This window comes from Spermophilus citellus (assembly GCF_964194105.1).
Source record: "Spermophilus citellus genome assembly, chromosome: 3".
In the NCBI taxonomy this organism is placed as follows: Eukaryota; Metazoa; Chordata; class Mammalia; order Rodentia; family Sciuridae; genus Spermophilus; species Spermophilus citellus.
The window spans coordinates 114,903,677-114,930,347 of NC_138184.1; the positions used below are offsets into that span (position 1 = coordinate 114,903,677).

Genomic DNA, 26,671 nt, shown 5'->3' on the forward strand with positions numbered 1-26,671 from the left:
TCATCCTACTTGGCGCCCTTTGTGTGGTGCTGGGAGTGGGCAGAGGTTGGGAGGGGTTAGGCAGAGTGTGCCAGAGCTCCACAGGAGGGCTCAGGGACAGTCACTGGTGCTCCATGTCACAAGTCCTGCCTTGGGGCTGCCTACCTTTAGGAGAATGTTTTCTGAAGTCCCAAGGGAAGGATGTGTCACCAACCCCTCCCCCGCGGTGAGTGCACCAGGAAACCGGGACGCAGGAAAGATCTAGCTCCAGGGGCTCCTGGATCCCAGAGGCTACTTGTCCCCAGGGAAGACCCCAAACAGCCCCTTCCTGCCTGTCTGCAGCTGGAGGTGGGGTCTGAATGAGGGGCTACTGGGGGGGAGGCTGGCCAGTGCCCCTCTCTGCACCTCCATTTCCCTTCTGCAGGCTGGGGACCCAGGGGGGCCCTGAGGGAGCCACCTGGTTGCTGGAGGTTCCCAACTGTGGGCACTGGAGGGGGCCGAGGGCTCAGAAATGCTGGCGGGGCAGGCGGCTACTCTGGGCCTTCTCCCTGCGCCCGGGGCCCAGGCTGCAGGTCCCCTCCCCAGCCCCTGTGGCAGGCCAAGGTGTTTCCTGCGCAGGCTGCAGGGGGCTCAGCCAAGGTCTGCGGCTCCCCAGAAGGCTCCTCGCCCAGCCGCCTGAGACAGAGCCTCACAGGCCCTACCTGGGTCCCAGCGCCCGCCAAAGCCACCAGCAACCCGCCTTCCCTTTTGCAACAGGACCCAGAACCCAGCAACCGCCCAAGTCTTGCTTCTTAAGGGACCCAGTGGAAAGGGGTAGAACAACAGGACACTGTCACTGCTGCAGCCACACGAGCCCCAGAGACAAGGCAGTTCAGAGGTGACGGGACAGGATGGCTGGAGTCCTCATTCACACCCCCAGCTGCAGCCCCCGCATCCTAGGGCACGGCTGGGGTGTTAGAGGTGACCGTCCCCCTTGACATTGTCACCATCTGAGTGTCTCCAGCGGGAACTGCTTCCTTTACCTCTGGAACCTGGATACAGTCTGCGCCACACAGATGCTTGTGGGTGGGGGAGGGGGGAGGAAGGGGAGGGGCGGGTGGAGGAGGGGAGGGGGGCTGAAGAATGAGTGGGTGGGTGGGTGGATGGGTGGATGGTGGATGGGTGGATGGTGGATGGATGGGTGGATGGTGGATGGGTGGATGGATGGGTGGATGGATGGATGGATGGATGAAAATAGAAACAGGCAAATGAGGGTCAAGGTAAATGGTCGTATCTTTATAAAGAGGGAAACCCTCTATTTGTACAGGACTCAGGAGTCCTAGACTCCAGGTGCCGGCTCAACGTGATGCTGTGTCATCTTGGTCATTTGGCCCACCCTCTCTGACCCTGTTTCTTCATTAAACATAAGAGCATGTAACTCCGCGGGCTGGCTCCTGGGAGATCTGGAACATTCTCTAGGCCTGCGGTAATTACTTCTTGAGCTGCAGCGTGTTCCTGCCCTGGGCAGGTGGTGGCCAGTCTTGGGTCCCTTTCAAGCAGAGCACGAGTCCAGCATGGGACAGACTGGCAGGTGATGAGGTGCCAAGGGCGGCCACCCTGCTGGGCTCGGGTCCCGCGTAGCGGTCCTGAGGGCTAGCAGCTCTCCTGTAGTGAAACTCTGCAGCCTCGCAGGGCGGGCGGAGGAGTGGCAGCGCTCACTGGAGTCTTATGGCAGTCTCCTTGCAGCTGGGCCTCTGTGCCTGCACCCAGCTTGCTCCAAAGCTGAGGTCCCCAGGGCAGAGGGAGAGGGACTGGCTAAGGAGGGGCTAGATACACAGGCTTCCTGGTAAATGTCAGAGTGCAGGCGGCTGAAAGATCTGGACTTGAGAATGCAGGAGGCAAGCCTGCGCAAAACAGTCACACTTAGTTGCAAAATTGATGATGATCGGAGGGTGCCTTCGGGGAAAGCCAGAGAAAGTGGCCAAAGCAGCCACTTTCAATCCCTGAGAGCCCCTGTTCCTTGTACCACAGGGCCTTTGCACAGGCCAGCTTCACCTCCTCCCCAGCTGCCGGTGGCGTAGTTAACCAGGGCGCACACGTGGGTCTGCTGCAGATCGGTGCCTTACTGACACCTGTGGGCGTGTCCAGGCCAAGAGGGGGACCCAGGCTGGGAGGGGGTGGGGCCGCATTTCTGACATAGGGACGAGGAACAAAGATGGGGATCTTGGGGAGCCAGGCCGAGGACGCAGGGCGCCCCTGCCGGCTTGCCCGGGGCCTGCTCCCGGCCTGGGGACTGCTGGAGGCCGACGTGGTCGTCGCTGTCACTCTGATTTACGGTGGCTCCCGCCCGCCGCGCGCCGGCCATCAGCCGCCGCGGGACCCGTAATTGATGAACTTTGCCGCTAATTAACTGCGGCGGCTGTGGCCACTGATGTAGGGGCCTGGGCCAGTGTCAAGGCTGCCCCCGGGGTGGGTCGAGAGGGCGGATGGCAGCCCCTGACGGGCCCTGCGTGGGAGCCAGGGGCTCAAGCCGGCGCCTCTGGACCCCGCGTGTGACCTTGGGCAAGTGGCTTTGGTGCGCTCCAGGCACAGCTGGGCTGGCCTGGAGGGGCCCTGGGAGGCCATGGTAATGGAGGGACCTGACCCCGCAGCCTGGGTATCCTCATCTGAAATGTGGAACCATCCGAGGAGTCTGAGAGACTGGTCCTGGTCAGGGCTGCCCCGGGTCTGGGGGACAGGGTCTTCCTGAGTTTCTGGGCCCCTGGGGGCTCACCACCTCCGTCCTCCTTGGTGGAGCCCACCCCTGGGGGACAGGGAGGAGCCAGTGTTGGGTCATTCAGGTGATTTACGGAGCCCCTGGACCTGGAGCAATGGCAGCAGTCATAACCCAACAGAGGCTCCAGGGAGAGGCCACTGTGAGCCACTGAGGTGGAGAGGCCCTGATCTAGGCTGGGGTGGAGGGGGCTCCCTGGGGGCCTCCGAAGCAGGGGCTGCAGGCATCAGGCCAGGAGCAGCAGGTCCTGGAAGACCAATGGTGGAGCAAAGGCCCTGAGGTCCGGAGCAGAGGGGCTGGTTTTGAAGAAGAGCAAGTGTTCCCTGAATGCAACCAGGGACAGAAGGGGACAGGAAAGAGGGACAGAGCATGGCAGCCTGTGACAGGGGAGGGGCAGACTGAGGGTCAAAGGATGGGGACAAGCCAGAGCAGAGCCAAGGCCCAGAATGCAGGAGCTGGACCACCCCTCTGGGGCCCCAGAAAGTGGCCTCTGGGCGGCGGAATACCTGAAAGCCTCCATTTGAGACTCTACCCCTGGAATTTTTAGCGGGGGAGGGGACCAGGGGTTAATCTCAGGGCCCTCCACCACGGAGCCCCGTCCCCAGCCCTATTTCACATTTTATTTAGAGACAGGGTCTCACAGAGTTTCTTAGGGCCTCGCTGTGGCTGAGGCTGGCTTTGAACTCGTGATCCTCCTGCCTCAGCCTCCCTAGCCCCTGGGATGACAGGCGGGGGCCACGGTGCCCAGCTCTACCACTGGATTTTATTAAAAGTTCTCCTACCTTCTCCCTAGAGGGTCCCTTTAGGGACAGAGAAGAACAAAGTCCTGGATCTCAGTGGCAATTTTCCTACCAAATATTTCCTCTGTATCTTGGGGTTCAGGACATGCCACCTCACAGTGGGGTCCTTTGGCATCTGAGTGAGCAGCAGAAGCAGGGAAGGCTGTCCTAGTCCCCGAGGTGGTTGTAAGACCTTAGAGATGCCCTCCTGGACCCCAGGAGAGGACCCCAGGAGAGGACCCCAGGAGAGGACCCCAGGCAGCAGGAGGCTGGGCCAGAGGCTGAGCCGTGGCCCGCGCCCAGCTCAGTGCTGTGGGGTCACACCGTGTCCAGTGGCCCGGCCCACGGCTGTCCCCTCCCTCCAACTGAGCGCAGTTCCCTGTCCCCAGGTCTTTATTTCTAAAGCCCCCTGTCCTGGGTCACAGAGACTTTCTGGATAAATCTGCTTTTCTTTGCTGATCTGCCTTTTGTGACGGAGGCCGTGGGCCTTCCCAGAGCCGTCCCCCAGAGTCCCCGTCTCCCACCATGGGGGGAGGGGCAGGGGGCTCGGAAACACGTGTCCCCAGAGTCCTTGGCACTGAGGAATCGCCCCCTGACCCTGACTGGCCCTGCTGGGGCCTGGGGTACCATCCTCTGTGGGACAGGGTGACATTCTCTGAGACAGGTCCCAAGGGGGGACCTTGGGCAGCCACCCTCCCTCCCGGATCTCAGCTCCCCCCCCCCCCGTGTCCTGGCCTGCGTCCCCATCTGCCAGAAGAGAAAACTGAGAACCCCAGGACCAAATCCAGGTCCCCAGCCAAACCCCTGGACCACAGTTCCTCTGAGGGGGTCTGCCCCACGGCGGAACTGCCCCAGGACAGTGGCCCAGGACGGCTGGAAGCATTTGGTCACTCCTGGGGCTAGAAGGCTCTGGCGGGAAGGCAGATGCCAGAGTTATTCACGCTCAGCAGACCAACGCCCCTGGACCTCAGGGCAGGACGCGCCTGGGACTCTCCTCCAGCTCCCCGATGGCAGCCAGCACTGGGAGAGTCTCCGCGGGGGCCACTTGGTCTCCAGGAGAGAGGAGCCGAGCACAGGAGCTGAGCGCGACGCCTGTCATCCAGCGGCTCGGGAGGCCGAGGCAGGAGGATGGAGCTCAAAGCCAGCCTCAGCCACGGCGAGGCCCTAAGCCACTCAGTGAGACCCTGTCTCTAGATAAAATGTGAAATAGGGCTGGGGACGGGGCTCAGCGGCCGAGGGCCCCTGAGTGCTATCCCCGGTACCCCAAAAATAGAATAAAACAGCACCCCTTTAAGCACGAGGCCAGAGAAGGCGGGGTGCAGGGAGAGGCCGCGCGGGGAGGGGTGGCGGTTTGAGAAAGCAGCTCCTCGAGGCTCCGTGGACGGGTACTTTGCAGGCCTCACCTGCCCCAGGAGGGTGCCACACGCAAGCCATCATCAGCCATCTGCTAGCATTTAGTAGGTCCCTGCTGTGTGCCTGGTGACAGGCTGCTGCTGGTGACACCGCGCAGTCACACGGCAGCCCTGCCTCCGGAGCTTGTAATTTAGCAGAGAAATCAATACGCGAGTCCCCCATGGATTGTGATAAATGTCCTAAGGATCCCCAGTTGTGCTGGAGAAAAACCACAGGACGGGGTAAGACAGCTGCGGGGACCCGAGAGGGAGGGCAGGGGAGGGGTACCGAGCAGGGGACTTAAGCCCAACGGGGGGGGGGGGGGGCTCTGCTGTGTTGATAAGAGAGAGGGCAGATGCAAAGGCCCTGGGGCAGGCAAAGGCCTTGTCTTGGGACCCCTGAAGGAGGAAGTGGGAATTGGGCTGCAGGCCCTCAGGGAGGCCGGGGGAGGAGTTTGGGTTTTTTCTGGGTGCCGTGGGGATAGCAGGGGTCTGTGTTTGAATCAGGAGAGTGACTTGCATTTGACTCTTCAGATGACCTCTTTGGTCACGGCTGGGTTGAAGGGGTCGCCATGGAGGACAGTGACTCGGGGTGATTAACGGGGCGCACAGAGGCGGTCGGATCTGGAGGGGCTGGTGCTGCTGGAGCAGGCGGAGGAAGGGGGGATTTGCTGACGTATTAGAAGATTTTTATGAAGCACCTGGTGTGCGCCAGACCCCAGGCTGGGCCCAGGGCGACAGACCGAGGACAGAGCGGCACAGGCCACCTCCAGGGTGGGTCACCCAGAGCTCACGTCCCACCACACACCCAAACGCAAGTGCCCAGGCCCTGCGAGTGACCCACGTCCACCACGTCACCTCTGAAGATGCTGGCGGGGCAGGGAGATCCCCGGCCCCCTTCCCCAGTGCGTCCCTGAGGACCCAGGATGGTGGCCGGGAGCAGCCACAGCCGTGTATTGGAGCAAATGACATCTGGATTCCTGCCTGTCATGTGCAGGGTCAGGGTGATGTCGACCAGCGCGGCATGTGACAGGAAGGCACCCCGCTGTCAGGCGCCTCTGGCGTGGCCCCTGAATGGCTTTGTGACTTTGGGCAGTCCCTTTGTGACTCAGGCTCCAGGGTCTCATCTGCTAAATGGGGGCGATAAGCAGCAGCCAAAGGAGGTATAGAAATATATCTTTGTACCAGGGGTTGAACTCGGGGTGCTCGGCCACTGAGCCCCAGCCCCAGCCCTATTCTGTGTTTTATTTAGAGACAGGGTCTCACTGAGCTGCTCAGGGCCTCGCTGTGGCTGAGGCTGGCTTTGAACTCACGATCCTCCTGCCTCAGCCTCCCCAGCCCCTGGGTGATGGGGCACCATGCGCCCGGCTTGCGGTTGTCTCTTTCTTTCCTCCCCTCTGTACGTTTCTCTCCCGTCTCTGGATGTGACAAACCCCAGATTCAGTCAGGTGTGACTGGACCTCCCACGGGTTCCATGACAGGTGCCATTGGGGTGACGGGCACTGATAATGGAGACCCCTGTGCTGTGTAGGGCAGGGCCCTGGAGGCCTCCCTGCCTCTCCGTGCTAACACCCTGGCCTGTGACAGTCTCTGGGCTGAACCTCAATTAGCTCGTGGGTCCTTGGTCAAAGGGACAACATGATTCATGTGTAAGCAGCGGTCTGAACGGAGGCCCACGTGGCCTGCCCGCGTGGTAAGAGCCACTGTTAATGGGTCTGAGCAATGCGTGAGGGAAGGGCAGAGGCCATCACTGGGAGTGTGGCTGGGCCCAGGAATGTCCAGCAGCCCTCAGTAAAATCCACGGATGGACACAGGGAGCTGCCGTCTACCTCTGTGGACATCTCTCAGCACTTCCTTCAATGAGTCTCCCGTGGCCAACCCCGGCCTCCCCACCAGAGCTTCTGGGAGCTCATTGTTTGGGGGGGACTTGTATTTCATGGCCCCGACACTGATATCCACAATGGCTACTGGTACCAAATGTCCCTTCAACTTACGGGAAGGCCTGGGCCCTGTCATGGAGGAGGGAGGAAGGACAAGCACTCAGGGTCCCCGTGTCCCTGCGCCATGGTCTCACATCACCAGGTGGCACAGGCAGAAGGTGGCAGGGGTTCGGGGGGGGGGTGTCCAGAGACGTTTTAAGAAGTGGGGGCAGCGCTGGACCCCTGCAGTCCTGCAGGCTGGACCTTCCTCCCCGATGGGCACTGGGCCGGAGGCAGCACAGAGCTGGCTGGTCACGGCCGTGGGACTCTGGGCACTGTCCCAGGAGGTGACTTGCGCCCTGTGTGATGGAGCCAGAGGACCCCAGCAGGTTCTGTCCAGGAGCCAGGAAGCTCCCTTCAACACATTAAAAAGACAAAAATAAAGCAATCCTGCCTGCTTTGTCCTGTGGGTCTGGGGTCCTCGGTGGACAGTTTGAAAGATACCGGTGGATGCCAGGCTTGATGGTGGCACCCGCCTGCCATCCCAGCAGCTCAGGAGGCTGAGGCAGGAGGATCACGAGTTCAAAGCCAGCCTCAGCAACAGCGAGGCCCTAAGCAGCTCAGTGAGACCCTGTCTCTAAATAAAACACAGAACAGGGCTGGGGACGGGGCTCCATGGTTGAGGGCCCCTGAGTTCAATCCCAGGCACCAAAACAAAAACGACAATGGTGAGATTTCCCCCCCCATTTTGTGAATTTGACCCATAACTGAAGAAGCCTCCTTCCCACAGAGGAGGACGGGCCTCCCCCCTCCCCCTCCGTCGGGGCCTGATGTCAGATTCCTGCAGCGGACACTTGGCCCTGGGTTTGCTGTGGTGGCGTGTCCACAAAGCCCCCCAGCCCCCATCAGTGGCTCCCCGGGGGCCCTTGAGGACACCCAGGGTCTTTGTCCCTTCAGGGCCCGGGGAGGGTCCAGGGTGGGTGGCAGGCTCCGGCCCCGTCGCGGGAGCCCCCCGCACTCCATCTGGACAGGGCGGCGGGGGCAGCGAGGCCGCGTGTGGAGTCCAGGATTTCCGCAGTGAAACATGAGAAAATTTCCCACTTTGTTATGGATTAAAATTCCAGATTTGACATCTTGGTCACGGAGCTTTGAGATGCCTGTCAGGCTGCGATCCGGAGCCGGTCGCACAGCCCTGCCCCTGGGCCCTGGATCACGGAACCTCACCTCTCAGGCACCGTGGCCCAGGGTTTCGAGACTTTGAATCTACGCGGTGGAGAACTTTGCGTCAAAAGTGGTGGGGGGCTGCACGGTCACCCTCCACAGACAACGTCACTGTTTCAGAAAGAAATAGCTTGGCCAGGTGTGATGATGCACGGCTGTCGTCCCAGCGGCTCAGGAGGCTGAGGCAAGAGGATCTCGAACTCAAAGCCAGCCTCAGGAACTTATGAGACCCTGTCTCTAAATAAAATGTAAACAAAGGCTGGGGATGGGGCTCAGTGTTTAGACACCCCCGGTTCAATCCCTGGTACAAAGAAGGAGGAAAGGAAGAGGCAGCCGAATGTAGTAGCACATACCTGTCATCCCAGTGGCTAGGGAGGCTGAGGCAGGAGGATCGCAAGTTTGAGGCCAGCCTCAGCAACTCAGTGAGACTCTGCTTCAAAATATAAGGTAAAAAGAGCTGGGGGTGTGGCTCAGTGGTAAAGTGCCCCTGGATTCAGTCCCTGGTACCCCAAAAGGAAAACAAAAAACTTGCTTCATTTTCTTATCTCAGGTGTAATCCCTTTATTCAGTGAAACATAAATAAATAAGAAAAAGAAGCAAGTTTTTGTTTTCCTTTTGGGGTACCAGGGACTGAATCCAGGGGCACTTTACCATTGTATTAGAAAAGATCAATAACTGAAAAGTCATGAAAGAGAATCCCCTGTTACAGCAACTCTGGAAGTTACCACACTTGCCATCTTATTACCTTTAAACTTTCTCTATACACACATTATGCACAATGTATAAAAAAGGGATAACATGGATAATTTAAGAAGAGAAAAGTGATTTTTCCATGTCATTTAGTGCTCATTTCTTCGCTCATCCACCAACAAATTTTTATTGAGCACCTACTGTGTGCTAGGGAATATCCTAGATCCTGGGGATACTGCAGTGAAAATCCAAATGGATGAGCAGAGCCCTCATCCTGACACCGGATGTCCTTCTGCCCCACTACACCCTGTTAACGGGCCAGCCATAGGCATTCCGTGGTGAGGATGCAGCACCGCTCACTTAACCGATCCCCTATGGCTGGGCAGCTAGGTTGCTTCTACTTGGTTTGCGGCAATGCACCTTCTTTCGTGGCTGAATCACTATGGGACGCTGCGATCATTTATTTCTTAAAGGTGGAGCCCCAGAAGTGGAGGGCTGAGGCCGAGTCCCCCCAGCTGGATTTGGCTCTGAAGTCGCTGTCAGACAGGATGCCAGGCGTCATGTGAACAGCTGCTCATCAGAAGGAGACCTCCCCACCTCCTGGGTCCGCTTGGTGGGCTCCACGGTCACCTGGAGGCCCGTGTCCTGGCACAGAAGGGTCTGCACGTCTCTGAGCTGTGCCTTTCAGTCCAGTGCAGGTCCCACGAGAAAAGACAGGGCTGCCCCGGTCTCCCCCAGGCAGCCCAGGGTCCAGGGCCTGCAGACCACACCAAGCGAGGCCCTCCATCCTGCTGGACTCCGGCTTCCTCGTCCGTGAAATGGGAACGCAGAGGAGTCCCCGGGGAACTGTACTCCTCACTGCTTCCTGCTGTCCCCTCCCCACCGTGGCTCTGACCTCAGCCTCTGCAGAAACAGGGGCTCAGGTGGCTCTGCTATCCAGGGCCACCCAGCTGGGAAGTGTCAGGCAGAGCATAATGGCTTGGATTCTAGAGTGTCCCCAAAGGCTATGTGTTGAAGACTTGGTCCCCAGTGCAGCCAGCGGCATTGGGGCTTGGGACAGTGAGTGGATCCGGAGGGTTGGGACCTCATCAGTGGACTAATCCATTGACGGGCGGATTTTATTTTATTTTTTTGCTTATTTAGTTTTTCTTTTTGGTACCAGGGATTGAACTCAGGGGCCCTCGACCACAGAGCCACGTCCCCAGCCCTGTTCTGTGTTTTATTTGGAGACAGGGTCTCACTGAGTGGCTTAGCGCCTCACTGTGGCTGAGGCCGGCTTTGAACTCACCATCCTCCTGCCTCAGCCTCCCCAGCCGCTGGGGTGACAGGCGTGGGCCTCCGTCACCAGCTCCACTGATGGATTTAAAACTGCCATCTCTCACTGCCACACGGACCTCCACCACCGTGGAATCATCTGCCATGAGGCCCTGACCAGAGCCCAGCTAATGCCGACACCAGGCCCTTGAGTTCTAGAACTGTGTGCTGCATAAACCTCTTTTCTTTATTAAGCTACTCAGCCTCAGGTATTCCATTACAGTAACAGAAAATGAACTGGTCCACTGGGCTTTTCCAGCTTCTGGATGCCACCCGCATCCCTTGGCTCGTGGTTCTTCCTTCCTCTCTGAAGCACATCAGTGTGGCCTCTGTTCCCATGGTCACACCTCTATTCCTATCTTAGAAGCACTTTTATGATAACATGGCCTCACCCAGGGAGGGCAGGACCAGTTTCTGTATCTCAAGAACCTAATCCCAGTCTCTTCTGCCAGGGAGGACAGTGGTACAGGTTTCAGGGGTTGGGACGCGGCCTTCCTGTGGTGACGAGGGCATATTTCTATCTACCACAGTCACCCAGGGAAAAATTGACCAAATCAGTTTGAACCTAGGTCTGACTGGCCCCAGAGTTAGTTTCCTCTGCCCCTAGGTTCCCCAAGGCCCTTGTGAATGGTGGCTAGTGTTTGCAGATAAAATACAGGACAGACAAAAAAATTTTAGTAAAAGTATATCCCACAGGGTGCATGGGATATACTGCCCTCATTGCATCTGTTGTTCAGCTGGAATCTGAATGTAGCCAAGCCCCCTGTGTTTTCATCGGCTCTGCAGGGTGACGCTGCAGGTCGAAAGAAAGCAGAGTCTGGGGTGGAAAAGGGGAGGCTGCAGGAGAAAAACCTGCCTCCAATCTTGGATCCGGGAGGAGTGAACAGAGAGGCTTCCCTTCTCCCCCCAGGGCCTCGGTTTGTCCATCTGTAAAATAGGCCACCATGGCACCACCCCACCCCAAACAGAGCCACTGGAGCCACAGACAAGGGGGTCTGCACAGTGTGGTGCGGTGTCCCTGCCGGCCTTCCCCCGCCCCAGCACAGGGCAGCGGCCACCGAGGTGGGTGTCCCCAGGGCGGCCCAGATGGGGCTCAGCTCTGCCCAGGCCAGAGCCAATTTCCCCAGCTCATTATCTCAGACCAAATCAGGGGCCCAGAAAGCACCACTCGCCACTTAATTGGGACTCACTGATGCCCCCTCCCTGCCTCTTCCTTTCCCCTCCCCTGTCCCCAGCCAGGCCGTGCCTTGGGGGGAGCCAGAGGCTGCGGGACCTGCCACCTGGGCCCCAGCCAGCCCCAGGGTAATCAATTAGAGCCCGGCCAGGCCAGCTCCAAATGGGCACCGCTGGGCAGCTGGGGCCGCCATCGATCCCACCCGCCTGGCCCCCGGGGACGGGGTAGAGGCCAGGCCGACCAGACAGCCTCGCAGATGGCCGTCCCCAGGGCCCCTGCCCCACCCAGCCCCGGGGCTGCCCCGGGAAAGTCAGCCAGACCTGGGCACCTGGAGGCCCTGGGGCGGGGAAGAGCCCTGCGGCCTGCCCTGCAGTCCGTGTCCCCCCAACGCGAGCATCCTGATCCCCCCACCAGGCTGGACCCCAGGGGAGCCCCTGCCAGGTGCTGAAGGCCGTGGGGGCTGGGCGGGCTTCCTTTGAAGTGTCCCCTCCTGGGGCTGCCCCGCCCCCATCGCCAGGCTGCCCAGGCTGGGGGAGGGGAGATGGGGGAGGGGGGGGACCACGGGCAGCCCAGAGGTCCCTTCAGGGCCCTGAAGGGGCTGGGTCAGGGGAAGGACCCCCTCAGCCTGTTGCCACCCTCTCTGGCCTCAGAGGCCACCCAGCTCCCACCACCCCAGGAAGCAGGGAGGGAAGCTTCGGGACCAGGACGTGGGGGGGGCGGGGGGGGCAGGGCAGGCCGGGCCTTTGCAGCTCGGGGGTGGGGTTGGCAGGGCTGGGGCCCAGGGGCAGTTTCTCAGTGTCTGGGTCGTCCTGTGCCCCCATGCCGTGCTCACAGTGGGTGCCGGAGGTACTGCTGGGAGGGTCTGTGTCCGAATCCCTGGTGTGGCAGGAGGGCCTGACCCTGTGTCTGCACACCCTGCCCCCAAAATAGGGTCCTTATCTGAGAAAGGACACCCTTTGGGAGACTGTGCCCACCACCACGTGTCAGCCCCAGGCCGCAGCCACCCAGCTGCTGCTGGAGTGTGTCTGTCCCAGCTGAAATCCAGGTTTAGAAAATGGAGCAACACGGAAAGGAGAAAAGGAGAATCTCCTCTACTGACCTCACCTAGAAATGGGCGCCCGCCTGTCACCCCAGGGGCTGGGGAGGCTGAGGCAGGAGGATCAGAGTTCACAGCCAGCCTCAGCAAAAGCAAGGCCCTGAACAACTCCGTGGGACCCTGTCTCTAAATAAAATACCAAACAGGGCTGGGGATGGGGCTCCGTGGTCGAGGGCCCCGAGTTCAATCCCTGGGAAATAAAAGAAAGAAAGATGGCCTCGCCCTGGCCCTCACCCTCACCAGGGCCTCCGCGACCCTCAGAGCCATTTTACAGAGCAGCAGAGCAAGGCTGGGAGAAGCCAGGGCTCAGAGCTGGGCCACCAGGTGGGGAGACCAGACCCGACCCAAGCTAGGCTCTGGGGAGACCACGGAAAGGAACTAGGCTGCGAGGGCCGGCGCCCTGCGGACTCCACTTCACTATTTGTTCCTATTCCCCAGGCCACCAACCCCCTGGCTCAAGTGACCCTCCTGTCTCTGCCTCTGCAGTGGACGGCCCGCCCTGGTTGGGGCTCAGTATCAAGGCCCAGCTCATGACGTCTGTGGACTAGAAGGCCCCACACACGCCTGGCGCTGCTCACCCCTCGCTGGGTGGCCTGAGGAAAGTCCCTCACCCTCTCTGACTTCAGTTTCTCCAAGGACATCCCTGCCTCAAAGGGCTCAGACCTCAGGGATGGTCCCTCCCACTGCCTCCAGGGACACCCCAGTAACACACCTAGAGGAGTCCGGCTGCTGCTGACCGAGGGGAGCTCCCTCCCTCCAGAAGCACAGGTCACTCTCCAGGTTGGCCAAGGGCTCAGGGGAGGCGTGGGGACTCAGAAGCCAGAGGGCCTGTGTTGGGGACTGGCCTTTCCTTTGCCTGCTGGGCTTTGACCCTGCAGTGCCTCAGTTTCCCCATCTGTGAAATGGGGGTGGAGAGGTCTCAGCTCAGGACTTGGGGTGACTGTGGGATTCCCACTCTGCCTTGGTTGCTGCCCTTCATGCTGTTCCAGCTGCTCTGTTTCCCTCTTGCCCCTGTCCCCCCAAAATGAGGCCTGGGAACCAGGACAGGGTGGCAAAGAGGACAGATGAACAGAGGGACTCAGCTGAGCCCATACCTTCCAAGTGTCCCTTATTATCACCTTGTCATCATCCCTCGGCCATCGTCTTTAGACTCCGCTGCCTCCGCCTCTGGGTCATTCCACTCTGCGGCCATCATGGTGCCCACTGCACAGATGAGGAAACTGAGGTTCAGAGTGAGCCCTTGCTTGTGCCGCCTGTGGCCTCCTGGGCAGCCCCGGGGACTGGCCCTACACTTGCTGTTCCCCTCATCGGCTGTCCCAGGCCGAGCAGGGAGAGAGGAAGGACAGAGAGAGAGGAACGGGGGACAAAGCCCCCCAGGGCCCCTCCAGGGCTAGTGCCCGGCCATCAGCGATCGGTCCAGCCGCCAGCGCAGGCTGGCTAATTGCCGACACGCGGCCACTGCCCTGGCCCAGGACACGGCCCCTGACAGGCGTGATTTATGAGGGCCCTCGGCAAAGCGGAACCCACTCAATTGCCTGTTACCTCACTTAGCAGACACCCTGTCACCGCCCGGGATCTGGGTGTTAGAAATACAAACCAGGCGGCCGCGGCCAGGGCCAGAGCGCCCTCCACCTGCTCCGCAGCAGGCACCGCGGGGGCCAGGCGACCCCAGCCGGCCGGAGTCAGGGGAGGACAGATGCCATCGGCACGCAGAGCAGGGAGGGACCCCAATATCCAGACGGTTCCAACCTAGGCAGCGCCCTCTGCAGAGCGGGGCAGCTGAGCCCACAGAGGTGCCCGGTCCTCGGAGGCGGTGGAGAGGCCAGAGCTGGATGCGGGGTCCGGGCCCCTCCCTTCTGGATCCCGTCGCCATCCACCTCTCGATGCTCGGCAACCACAAAGTGCTCCCTGCAAACCAGTCTGCAACTTCCTGGGCCCCGGAGTCTCCCGGCCCCCAGTGCCCGGCCTGGCATTTGCACCCCTCCCGATCAGGCCCCCGGATCGTGCCTTCGCGCCAGGTCGCCTGTCACATCATCCTTGAGCGCGTGCGTGCGTGCGTGGTCACATGCGTAAGCGTCCACGTGTGTGCGTATCCATGCGCGGGGTCCTGCGCGCGCCTGGCGCCGAGTGGCCTCCGGGTTCTTCTGCGCAAGTCCCTGCCAAGGTCTCCGCAGGGCAGTCGAGTCGCAGCCCAGGAGCTCCGAGCTGTGGGTGACGCGCCCCGACCTTGGGGGGTGGGATCCACCGCCTGCCCCTGTTGGCCCCCGGAGGTCATCAGCTGGGGGCTGTGGGGACAGGAGGTGGCAGTGTCTGTGAGCGCCAGGCTCCATAGTGGGCTTGGTGCGGTTCCGCTTTCACCTCATTGACCAGGTTCTGGCTGGCACCGCGGCCGGGACCCCCTGGCCCCTCGCCCTCAGCTCACATCCCAGTGACACAGGGGACACAGGGCTGTGGGGACCCAGAGGAGGCCACCAACATGGCCCTGATGCAGGCAGACTTCCCGGAGGAGACGATGCCCCAGCCGAGACTGGAGAGCTAGTGGGGGCCAGAGGACGAGAGCCTGGAAAAGAGTCGGAGAGAGGGACAGCCGGGACAGGGACAGCGGGGACAGGGACAGCCGGGACAGGGGCTGTCTCCTCTCCTGGGGGTCTCCCCGCCCCCTTCCACCCGTCCTCCCTCCGGTTCCTATTTAAGCTTCATTCCTTCCAGAAAGGCACCCCTGATTCCACACCCCCAAACACGCACCCAGTGAGTCCCACCGGTGTCCCCACCACAAAGCTCAGAAGCCATCTCCTGCCCTGGACCCGGCCCTTCCGTGCTCAGCTGTGCCCTGGCACCGAGCACAGCCTGAACTCAGCAGGTGCTCAATGACATCTCTGGAGCTGGCAGGGTGGCGTGCCTGTAATCTCAGCAGCTTGGGAGGCTGAGGCAGGAGGATCACAAGCTCGAGGCCAGCCTCAGCAACTTAGCAAGGCCTTAAGCAACTTGGGGAGACCCTGTTTCAAAATGAAAAATGAAAAGGGCTGGACACTGGCTCAGCAGCTAGGACAGTGTGGGCCTGGCCCCGCAGCACCTAGCACCAGGCGGGCACTCGGCTCCCCACTGCTGGGTCAGGGAGGCCGGGTCAGGGAGGCCGGGTCAGGCCCGGGATCCTCCACGGTGATGCTAGTGACCCCGCAGCTCCGTAGGGTCACGACCCTCCCAGGCCACTTCCCTGTCACCCTCCAGGTTCCTGGGAAGATGGATCCAGAACTCTGTCTCCGAAGCCTGGCTTTGGGACCCTGTGTGACAAGATGTCATTCCACTTCTCCATCCCTCACCACATGGCCTCTGGTCCCCAGCTGGTGGGCCAGTATCCCCAGGCCTGGAGGGACCTGTCAGAGCCCTGCAGCCTGGGCGGTTGACCCCTTCCATGGAGCCCCAGCCCAGGTCCCCCAGTTACAGTGGAGTTTAGAATCGACAGTTTTAGAAGGTTCAGCTGAGGCCATTCAACAAGGTCGGGCATTCACTCAACAAACGTGCTCAGCTGGCAGAAGCAGAGGAGCACCCACAGGACTCCACCTCCAGGGGCTGCACTTCAAACGGGAAGACGGTGGCTGAGACCAGAACACGGGCTCTGGGGTGGGGACCATCAGGGACACTCCCAGCAGAGATGGGGGGAGCAGGAGGCGTGAGGTGCATGGAGGGAGCTTGCAGGAAGGACCCATGGCAAGGCGTGAGGAGGCCGGGGGCTGTGGGGCACCGCCTGCGGGGACGGCATCGGGGGACTCCCTGAGGAGGTGGCAGAGCTGTCTGGAAAATTCAGACTCGAGTGCCAAGGGGAAGACCAGCCCCAAAGCTCTGCCCTGGCCAGCAGCGAGGAAGTTCCAGAATGTTCCAAGGTCCTGGATGTCCCCCCTCCTGGCCTCCGCTCAGAGAACACGCAGACCCCGCCCTGCTCAGGGCGTCCAGTGCCCCTGCGAGGGCAGCCAGGTGGGACCAGACACTGTGAGTGGTGTCACAAGGGGTGGCCTGTCCCACAGTCCCCAGAGCTTCGTGAAGACCAGGTGCCCACTGGCCCCTGCAGATGGCAGCCCCCTTGGGGCGAGGCGGGAGCCTCTGTCTGCTGGGGGGGGCATCTTCCTGTCCCCCTTCCTGCCCCCCCATCTGTGCCAGGAGCACTAGGTCCCCGGGGGACGGCTGCCTCGGGTGGCAGCGGGGGTGGGGCCCTGGGACCACAGGTCTTATTTTAGCCTCTGGCATGTCGGGGAGGAGGCTGGGCTCTGAGAGGGATTTGCAGGGGTATTTTCAGCCCCGTGGAGGCTCAGCCTGGCCCTGGCCGGAGAAGCCAAGAGCGAACCTGACACCACCCAGCCGCGGGGAGCCACCACCAGACGGGCGGGCTGTGCCCTCTGAGGAGCAGCCGCGGAGACCTGGGGACACAGCTGTCCCAGGACTCTGTGGTTCAGTGATGGCGGAGAGACTGGAACCAGTTCCCACTTCACAGATGCCAAAACCGAGGCTCGGGAAGGTCAAGGCCAGGGTCAGGTCTGATCCCACCCCAGGTCCTGTGACAATGGACAGATATTTGCTCCAGGGCTGCCCCGTGCCCGGCCTGTGACTCACAGATCATGTCCACCCCTGGTTTCAGTGATGGCGAGCTGTCACATGCGCGAGGCACTGTCACGTTTTCTCTCCAGCTTGGCTTCATCCTGGAGGCCACCCAGAAGCAGGTGGGCAGGCCTAGCCACTCCACAGGCGGGGTCGGGGTGCAGCCCACTCAGGCCTCCTGGGCCCTGAGGGACAGCTGCCCTGTGTGGGGGGTGGGCCAACGGGGGCCAGGAAGTCACCAGCCTGGGTCACACTGCTTCTCTGCTGAGGAACCCAAGGCCCAGAGAGGGGCTGGCAGGCATCTGAGGGCCTCCAGTGTGTGTGTGGGGGGGGGGGGGCAGGTGGGTCCAGAGAAATCACCATGGCCCCAGCCCCGAGCAATAGGGTATACCCGGGATCCCAGCTACTTGGGAGGCTGAGGCAGGAGGATCACAAGTTCGAGGCCACCCTGGGCAACTAAGTGAGACCGTGCTTCAAAATACATAAATAAAAAGAGCGAAGAGTATGGCCTGGTGCCGGAGCACTGCGGGTTCAGTCCCCTGCACCACAAGAGTAAAATAAGACAAGACAAAGAAATCACCTGGCCCTGAGTGAATGGCAGGTAGGTAAGGGGCAGGGATTGGCCAGTTGGCTGGGGGCACGGGCCTGTCTGTCGCCTAGCTGGCCATTTTCAGCACCAGGAGTCGGGGAAGCTGGGCTCTGCTGTTCAACAGTCTCCTAGGAATCAGCTGGGTGACCTCGGGCTGATGACTAAACCTCTCGGAACCTCTTACTCTGCCACAAAACGGAGGCCAGCATAGCAGGGTTGGCGGGAGAGTCTGAGACGCGAGGAGGGAGCTGCCTTTTCTCAGATGCCCAGGGGAGGGGAGGGGACAGGCCCAGGTGTCCAGGGCATCCCGGGTCGAGGCTGAGCAGCTGGACCAAGCGGAGCATGCGCAGAGAACAGCGAGCCCCAGGACGGCGGGGCACGGGGGCAGGGAGGCCCGTGCGCTCCTGGGTGTGCAGGGTGGCTCCGAGGTGCGTGCTTTGCACACGTGCGTGAGCCCGGGTGTGTTTGTGCCCGATCCCGTGAGCGCTGGGGTTTGCTGGGTTCCGCCCGGGTCCCCTCCCTCTCCGGGGGCTCCATGGGTCACTGAAACCCAAACGAGCCCCGCGCTGATGGGAAAGCCAGATGCGGCGCGTCCTGCCGGGTCGCCGGGGCCACCGCTGGGCGCCCCGCCCCCGCAGGCTGACCGCGGGGGGCCGGGCGGGCGGGACGGGCCAGCGGGAAACCCAATCCCCGACACATGGAGATCATTTGCAGGAGGAACCAGATCCGTGACCAAATCCAAATGGGAAGGACCCGGGGAGGAGGGGACCCGGGGAGGAGGGGGCTGGGCCGGCCCTGGGCAGCCGCTGACCGCCACGTGCGGAGGCCGGCTGGGCTAGCACGCATGCGCACGGCGGGTCTCCAAGCCCTGGGGCCAGCCTCCTCCCGGCCTCTGTGTTCTCCTGACCGCGGTCAGGACCCGAGGAGAGGAGCAAACACTGGGCCCTAAGCTCAGCAGCTGTCCACACACAGGTTGAGGTGCAGATGAGGAATCCGGACTCAGAGAGGCTGCGTGACTTGCCAAAGGGCACACAGCAAATCAGCATAGAAAGAGGGCTAGCAATCTCCCAAAGGGCTCGGAAAAAATGTGTATGTCACAGGGCAGTGACAAGGGCCACCTGTCATGATTTGCCCAGCTGGTACACTGTGCCTTCATGTCCCCTAAGGCAACTTCCCCTTCTTTCAATTTCACTGAAGATCTCAGAACCCCCACACACATATGGCTTCCTCCCTTTTTTGTTTTTCTTTATTAATAGTTTTATGAGACTTAATCCACACACGGTACCATTCACCAGTTTAAAGTGTACAACTTGCCAGGCAAGGAATGGTGCCCTCCTGTCATCCCAGCAACTCAGGAGGCTGAGGCAGGAGGATTGCGAGTTTGAGGCCAGCCTCAGCAACTTAGTGAGACCCTGTCTCTAAATAAAAAAATCAAAAGGGCTGCAGATGTGGCTCAGTGGCTGAACACCCCTGGGCTGGGTCCCCAATGCTACAAAAATAAAAAATCATACAACTCAATGGGTTTGGAGGGTAGGGGGGTTACATAATTGATTTTTTTAAATAAAAGCTGCTGTTCTAAACACTTTAAGTGGACAGTGTCCTACGACCTCTACATCTTGCGAAAACTTTTGTCACTCCGAGAAGACACTCTGTGCCTCTCCCTCGGCCTCCTCCTGGCCAGCTCCCGCCACCCCCTGGTCTACCTCTGCCCCTGTGAATCTGCCTGTTGCGGACACTTCCTGCACGTGGGATCCTGCGACCTGTGTCCTGGGTGCCCACCTTACCTCTCCCAGCGTGGTGACCTCAGGGGACAGCCCAGCAGCAGCTGATCAGGGCCGTGCGCCCCTCTGAGGCTGGACCAGAGTCCTGGCGCCCAGAGACCCCGCGGCTCAGGCTCCTGGCACAGACACACGGACACACAGACGCACGGACGCTGGGCTGCCTCCACCTGGGCTGCGGGAAGGGGGACCCTGGGCGCGGCCTCCGGTGTGGAGCCCCTGCCCGCTGCCCCCCCCCCCCCGCAGTGCAGTGCCCAGGGCTGGGACGGCCATCTGATAGGCCTCTGTAGAGCTATTTTAAGGGACAACCCAACCGCAGCTGCCAGGAGTCTGTGCCCTCTGGCCCGGAGCCTGTGGGCAGCCGTAGCCCCTGGTGTGGGCCCGGCCCTTCACGGCCCCTCGCTGGGACCATTGCAGTGGACACCTGGCCACCTCCGCCTCCTCCGTTCCTCCTGGCTCCTTGCGGCCAGAGCCCCTCCCAGGCTCCTTCAGATCTTGCCCGGCTCCCAGGGGCTCTCTGGACGAAATCCCCGGGCAGACAACATCTGTGAAGCCCTCTCTGTCCCCTCGGAGGTCCCCCGGCTGCCTCTGCTGGCCTACCCAGCCCTTGCCCTGGGTGCCCATCTGTGTCCTGACTCCCTGTCCCCTGCTTGGCGGTGAGTACCTTGAGGTTGGAGACAGCATCTAACTCATGTCTCCCCGTGGTCCTGAATAGATGAGGTCCTCCATAAATAAACACACTCCACAGATGAAGAAACTGAGGCTCAGAGAGGGACTAGGAGTTGAAAAGTGAGGGTCACCAGAAACAGAACCCTCTGTGGCAGTAACAGCAGGCATCAAACAGGCATCCGACCAGCTCCCTTCCTGCTCCTCACCTGCTCCTCACCGGGAGACTCTAAACACCCCTGAGTCCCAGCCAAGCCCAACTTCTAACTTGCTGTGTGACCTTGAGCAAAGCTATTGTCCTCTCTGGGCCTGGATTTTCAATCAGTGACCTGGAGAAGCACGTCCCCCAGCACTACCTTCCGCCAGCTGGAATCCAGGGCTTCCCTGGCCTCACCCCCCACCCCCCAGATTCCTGGGCTCAGCTGCGCCCCCCCACAGGTAATTAGAGGAGCGCAGTGGGGGCCGGGGGCAGCCCAGCAGGCAGCCCCTGCCTCTGAAAGGGGCCCCTGCACACCGCCCGCTCCTGCTGCCGGGACAAAAGGCCTTGTGGACGTTCAAAGCAAGGCGCCCGGGTGGGAGGCCATCGTGGGCGGCCACCGAGATGGCCACGGGGCTCGTGGCGGGGACGGCCAGCGACTGGAAGCTGTCCCCATCCATCAGTCAGCGGTGACAGCTCCTGGGGCCCGCGGCTCCCTGCGGCCGGCCAGCTGACCGTCCCCGCTGTGGCCGCCCCTCCCCAGCCTGGTGGCTCCAGCCGATGACCTGAATAAGGACCCGCCGTGAGTCCTCGCAGTGACAGACACACAGGAGACGGGCCTTCAGCCAGTTGCTGGGTGACCTCTCTGGGCCTCAGTGTCCCTTCTGTGGAATGCAAGTGTCACCTGAACAGTGAGGATCCTGAGCTGCACAAGGGTCCCCCGAGGCTGGGAGAGTCGGGCACACCTCGGCCCAGTCCTGCCTCAGCTTGCCCCTGCTGTGTGACCCTGGGCAAGTTACCTGACGCCTCTGAGCAGCCTCCTCCTCCTGCCTGTAAAATGAGGAGCATCAGCCACTTGGAGAGAGCACCGCGGGGACGGGATGAGACCTGTCTGCTCGGTGCAACCCCAGTCCGGGCTGCAAGCATCGGTGCTGAGCACCTACTGTATGCCCTGGAGTGTGGCACTAAGGAAGGAGACAAACAAGATCCAGGACCCACCTGGACGGAGCCCACAGATGAGGCCATCAGCCAAATTATAGCAGTGAATGCTGGGAAGGAAGAAGGACAGGGGACTCAGGAAGGGCCCCCAAGAGGCAGAGCTGGAGATGAGCCTGGAATGGCATTTGGGCAGAGGGAACAGCCAGTGTGGATGCTCAGAAGCAGGACCAAGCTGAGGGTGTTTGAGATACAACAGAAGCCTCTCTGGGTGGAACAGAGGGACAGGGAGAGGGAGGCCAGACAGTGCAATGGTCAAGTTCAGTGACCCTGGGTGTGCATTCCGCTTCCCCCTTCCTTGCTGAGTAACTTTAGGGAAACTGCTCAGCCTCTCTGATCTCCAGACCTGTGTCTGCCACCTGAGAACAAGGTGGACCTGGGCTTAGAGGATGGGGACATGAGTGAGGGTCGGCCACACGGGGCGTGGAGTGGTCTGGGCGAAGCCAAGGCCCAGCACCCGGGAACTACTCTTAATCACAGTCCCCATCATCACCATGGGCCACGTGCTGATGGGGACAAGCGCGTCCCTACCGCTTGGGTGGCGAGAGGGAAAAAAATTGGAAGCAACCTCCGTGTCCATCGGGGGTGGCTGAGCCGATGCAGAGTGACACCTTCATACTGCGGGATCGGCCGGGGCAGCCGCAGTGTGTCAACTGAAGCGTCACCATCAACAGGGATCAGTCTCAAAACGGGAGGCTGAGCCAAGAAAGCAGCCTGAGGGGACGGTGGCGCCCACGGGAGGCTCCAGACCAGGCGAGATGGAGGCCAAGTGGGGGCCGCGGGTCTGCTGGGGAGCGGCCACCCCGGGCTGCCTTCCGGTGACACACACGCACACCCAGGGACACGTAGCCTCTGAGCCACGTCCCCAGCCCTTTTCATATTTTTGAGACAGGGTCTCACTGCGTTGCCGAGGCCGGCCTCGAATCTGCGATCCTCCTTCCTCAACCTCCCCAAAGGCTGGGATCACAGACCTGTGCCACGGGGCGCCACGGCCCCTCCTTGTGGGAAGTAAAGGTACCCTGGGGTGACCTCTTTCTTTTCCATCATCTTTACATGGTCGCTGTCTTTGGTGGCTCCAGCCCCTGCCAGGTCCCCTTCACAACCAAGGTGGGTTGGGGTGCAGGCCTCGGGTCCCCCCAAGAGTGGAGGCCCACATCAAGTCAGACGCGGTCCCCAGGTGCTCGGGGCGGGACCTCTGTGGGTTCCCCACGGTTCACAGCAGCCAAAGCTTCCTCTTAAACACACCCCTGGGTTCACAGCACCTCTGCTTAAATGACGCGGTGGCACCCAGTGACGCAGCACCCCCTGGAGCGCGACTCCTGCTGTCCCCGTGTGCGTGGCTCTGGCTCCCCCGGGGCCAGGCCGGGCACAGAGTTTCTGCACATGGAAGGACGGGTCTGCCCAGGGCCTGGCACCGTGCCTGGTGTGCAGTAGGTGCTCAGTAAGGAGTCGTCCATGGAGGTGTCGGCCAGACAGGAAGAGCAGCCCCAAATCCTCCCTGGACGGGTGGATGGTGGGTGGGTGGACAGACGGAGGGATGAAGGGATGGGTGGGTGGACGATGAACCATGGATGAATGGGCACACCGGTGAGAATATGGCTGGATGGACAGAGGGACAGGTGATGGACAGGTGGACGGAGGGGTGGGGGCGAGGGAGAGGAGACAGAGGACATTGTCACAGAATGGCGCCTGGCGCGTAGCCCATGGGGTAGGGCCTGTCCTCCCCGATCTTCCCACCATCCTCCACCATCTGTCTCCCAGTCCTGGCCCAGCCGTGTCCCCACCCCTCAATAGCATGACAAGGACCACAGGAGAGAAGCCAGGGAATAAGGAAAAAGGTGCGAAGCCAAGCTCAGAGGTGCCCGTCTGTCACCCCAGGGGCTCGGGAGGCTGAGGCAGGAGGATCGTGAGTCAGAGCCAGCCTCAGCCACAGCGAGGCCCTGAGCAGCTCCGTGAGACCCTGACTCTAAATAAAGCACAGAACAGGGCTGGGGTGGGGCTCAGGGGCCGAGGGTCCCTGGGTTCAATCCCTGGCACCAAAAAACAACAACAAAAAAAGGACAGAGCCGTGTCCCTTGGAGTGGGCGGAGCCAGAGGAACCCAGAACCTGCAGAGGAGGGGGACGGGCCCAGCCTGCAGTGGCTGCCACCCGTGGCCCCTGGAGGAGCAGGAGGGAGCCCGGGAGGCTCAGGTTTGTTTAAAGGCCACAGTTTCCAGCAGAGGACTCATGGTGGTCACCTGTGGGGGGACAGGGAGGTGCTGCAGGGGCCTCCATGGCCTCCAGGGGGAGGCAGGCCGTGCGGAGGGCGGTCTGGGGAAGGGCCGGGGGGGCCAGGCAGGACCCCATTGGGAGCGGGGCCCTGGGTGCGGAACTGGCTTCGTGCTGGTCAGGCCCAGCGGGGACTCGGGGGTCTCCTGTTGACAGTCACTCAAAGAACACACCCGGGCGTCCACCACGCGCCGTCAGGCTCCCAGAGGACGCGCCAAGTCCCCGACCTGCCGCCACCCAGCACAGCGTGTCCCCGACCAGGCTACCCGCCCGCTCACCAAATCCCCCGGGAGTGACAGGACCAAGTGCCGGGTGTCGGGTTGTCCCCGCCCCGTCCCCGGGGCCAGCTGGCCCCTGGCTGCCCCCTGAGCACCCAGGCAGCGGGTGGCCTTTGCCAGTGACCGTGTGTCCCTGGGAGCGAATCCCTCAGCCCCTGCCCCCGGGAGGTGCCTGCACAGGACCTGCACTCGGGCCACCCGTGTCACCCAGGGCCACACCTCATAGCAGAGAGTGGCCCTGTGACCTTGGGTGGGCCACATTCCAAAAGTGTCACCCGAGAACTTGTCCTCCGATCGGCCACCGACTCTCGGCACCTCCTCTGCTCCTGCCAGGCTGGGAGAGGACACGTTGGACCCCTTCGGGGACCCCAGGATGCACCCCACCCCCAGGGCCGCCCCCGTGAGCCCGTCACCCTCTGCCATCACATCTCACTGCACCCTGGGGGACCAGGGCAGGGGCGCCCCGTCCTGAGGTCGCTTCGCCTGGCCCCACAAGGGGCTCTAGACAGGGAGTGACCCCGACACGGACGTGTTCCAGGGAGGCCCCGGTCCCCTGGCCCCTGACCACCCTCCCGACCACGCTGCCCCATCCCTTCCAGAAAGTTCCTGAGAGGACTCCAACCCCACCAGGAGCCAGGGTTGGAAAGACGAATCCGCTCGGCTGCGCCAGGCTCTGCAGGGGCTAAATTTAAAACTGCAGGGTGGACGCGGGACAGCGAGAGAGGACACCAGAGGACCACGCTGGGCAGGAGCCTCAGACAACTCCCAGGCCCTCGGAGACACCCGCGGGCACAGCAGGGGCCCCAGAGCCGGGCCTGCGGGCCACAGGGGAGCTCATGTCCAGCCACAGGCCTGGCCAGCCTGGTCACTGCATGCTCTCCAGTCCCCGCCGGGGCCACTGCTCTGGACTCCAGGCTGGAAGGAGGCGAGAGCAGGACCCCCCTAGGTGGCCCCAATACTGAGAATTCCTGCAGAAAGATACAGGTGCCCTCCCTCCGGACCCTCTGTGCAGATTGTGAACCACGTTGACGAGCGACCCCAGGAGGTGCTCAGAGCAGGCACATCCCCGATCGGAAAATGACCCCCGGGGTCCCCTGGGCCTGAAACTTTCCTGCTACCTGCACACCTCACCTGCACACAAGGCAGAGACATGAAATATAAATGACTCGTGTGAGCCTGCATGATTCAGCACACACACACGCACACACACACACGGCAACCAGACATTTAAGAACAAGAGAAAGAAAGATGCCAGGGTTTGTAGACCACAGGGCCTTTGCATCACATTCGCTCATCCAGGAAACTTGAGGAAGAGAGAAATTTAGGGGAATCATGAGAAGTAGGGGTCAGAGAGTTCCAGAAGTGGGGCGGGGTGAGGGGTTGAAGGGTCACAGAATCAGAAATAAGGTGTGGAACATTTCTGTCCTCCCCCACCTCCAAGGCCCCCCCACTTCTTACCCAGCAAGCCCCAGCCCCACCCTGTCTAAACCAGGGATCTTGGTTTGTCAGGGCCAAGGTGGGCAGAGTGGGCCCCTGGCTTTGTGGGGTGCCCTCCCCCACTAACACTGACAGGCCCCGGCTTCTCGGGGCTCAGGGCCACCCGGGGGAGGGGGAGAGGCTGAGCCTGGGTCTGGGCCTCACGTCTCCTCTGGGCAGTGACTTGAGGAGGCCTGTGGTCTAGCGGCACTCGCGGCTCCCGCTCGTGGATGCCACCAAGATCGCCATCATCTGCTGCCATTGTCACTGTGCGGGTTGGCCATCGTCACCCTGTGCTAGGACAGTGGACGGAGAGGAACTAGGAACCGGCCCTTGGAGGTAGAGCCCCACCCCTTGGGGAAACTGAGGCCCAGAGAGGACAGGGCCAGGTGGACACCGGCTGGCCTAGGACAGCGTGCTGGGCAGTGCCATCTGCTTGCCCTACAGTCATTGTCACCCACCAGCATCAGCCAGGAGCAGGGACCAAGGAGTCGCTCCCTGCCAGGCAGCGTCCCCGCAGCCCTGGGGTGGCCCTCCTGGCCACCTGGGGGGCTGCCGTGGGGTGCCCCTTCCCAGACGGGGAGACCCAGGATGAGACCCCGTCCCCCGCCCCAGGCCCAGAGCCCTGTGTGTGAGGAGGCGGGGGCTGGAGCCAGCTCTGCCCATGCTGAGATCCCCAGGCCCTGTCCCTCTGTCACCACCCCCACCCGGGGTCCAAATTCAGACAGTGTCATCTTCTTCCCCTCCTGTGGCCCAGATGGCACAGTGTCTTTGTCTTGAAGAGATGTCCACCTTCCTTCTCTCCCCCCACCCACTGGAAGGGTGGAGCAGCAGCCCTCTGGTTGGTCCCTCCAGCCCTGTGGCCCAGCCAGGGGATATGGAAATGAGCTCTCTCTATGGAAATGAGCTATGGCATAGGCAAATGAGCCTCCTGGTGATTTGCATGGCGCTGCTGGGCAGGGCCGGATGGAGCAGGTGGGGGATGGAGCAGGTGGGGGTTGGCTGGCTGCAGTTGGGGCCTCTCCCCCACCTTTGGGACTTCTTCCCGTGGGTACCTGGCTTCTCCAGGCCACCCTCCCTGGGGAGGCCTCCCTGACCCTCTGGCCTTTGCAGCACAAAATGTTGGCACAGCTGCTGGATTTTAATCATTTCTATCTTTGTAAACACAATTAATTTCCTATTTGTTGCCTCATTGTGCAAACGTAAGGCTGATTGGAGATATATATATATATATATATGGTTGTCTTTTTTTTGATCAAAAATGGAGAGTTTAGTCGGGTACAATGGTGCACGCCTGTCACCCCCGTGGCTCAGGAGGCTGAGGCAGGAGGATCGAAAGTTCAAAGGCAGCCTCAGCCACAGCGAGGCCCTAAGCAGCTCAGTGAGACCCTGTCTCTCAATAAAACACAGAATAGGGCTGGGACGTGGCTCAGTGGTTGAGGGCCCCTGGTTCAATCCCTGGGACCCAAAATAAAGAGAAATGGAGAGTCCATTTGGGGAGAGGGACTTGAGTGTCCC

General features: G+C 61.4%; 1 protein-coding gene and 1 long non-coding RNA gene across 2 annotated transcripts; one reads left to right on the plus strand and one right to left on the minus strand.

Annotated features, from left to right (window-relative positions):
- Positions 1 to 4,014: 4,014 nt before the first annotated feature.
- Positions 4,015 to 15,438, minus strand: LOC308643714. Its single transcript, XR_014020788.1, has 3 exons — positions 13,913 to 15,438; positions 13,028 to 13,518; positions 4,015 to 8,471 (listed from the first exon to the last, which is right to left on the minus strand). It is a non-coding gene; the product is annotated as an uncharacterized lncRNA (long non-coding RNA).
- A 2,061-nt stretch (positions 15,439 to 17,499) lies between these two features.
- On the plus strand, positions 17,500 to 26,390 carry LOC308643408 (uncharacterized protein; the record flags this gene model as incomplete). The annotated part of the gene is made up of 3 exons (XM_081283263.1): positions 17,500 to 17,506; positions 19,328 to 19,928; positions 24,277 to 26,390. The coding sequence occupies 3 exons, from the start codon at positions 17,500 to 17,502 to the stop codon at positions 24,704 to 24,706; spliced, it is 1,038 nt and encodes a 345-aa protein (XP_081139389.1). The 3' UTR covers positions 24,707 to 26,390.
- Between the last annotated feature and the right edge of the window lie 281 nt (positions 26,391 to 26,671).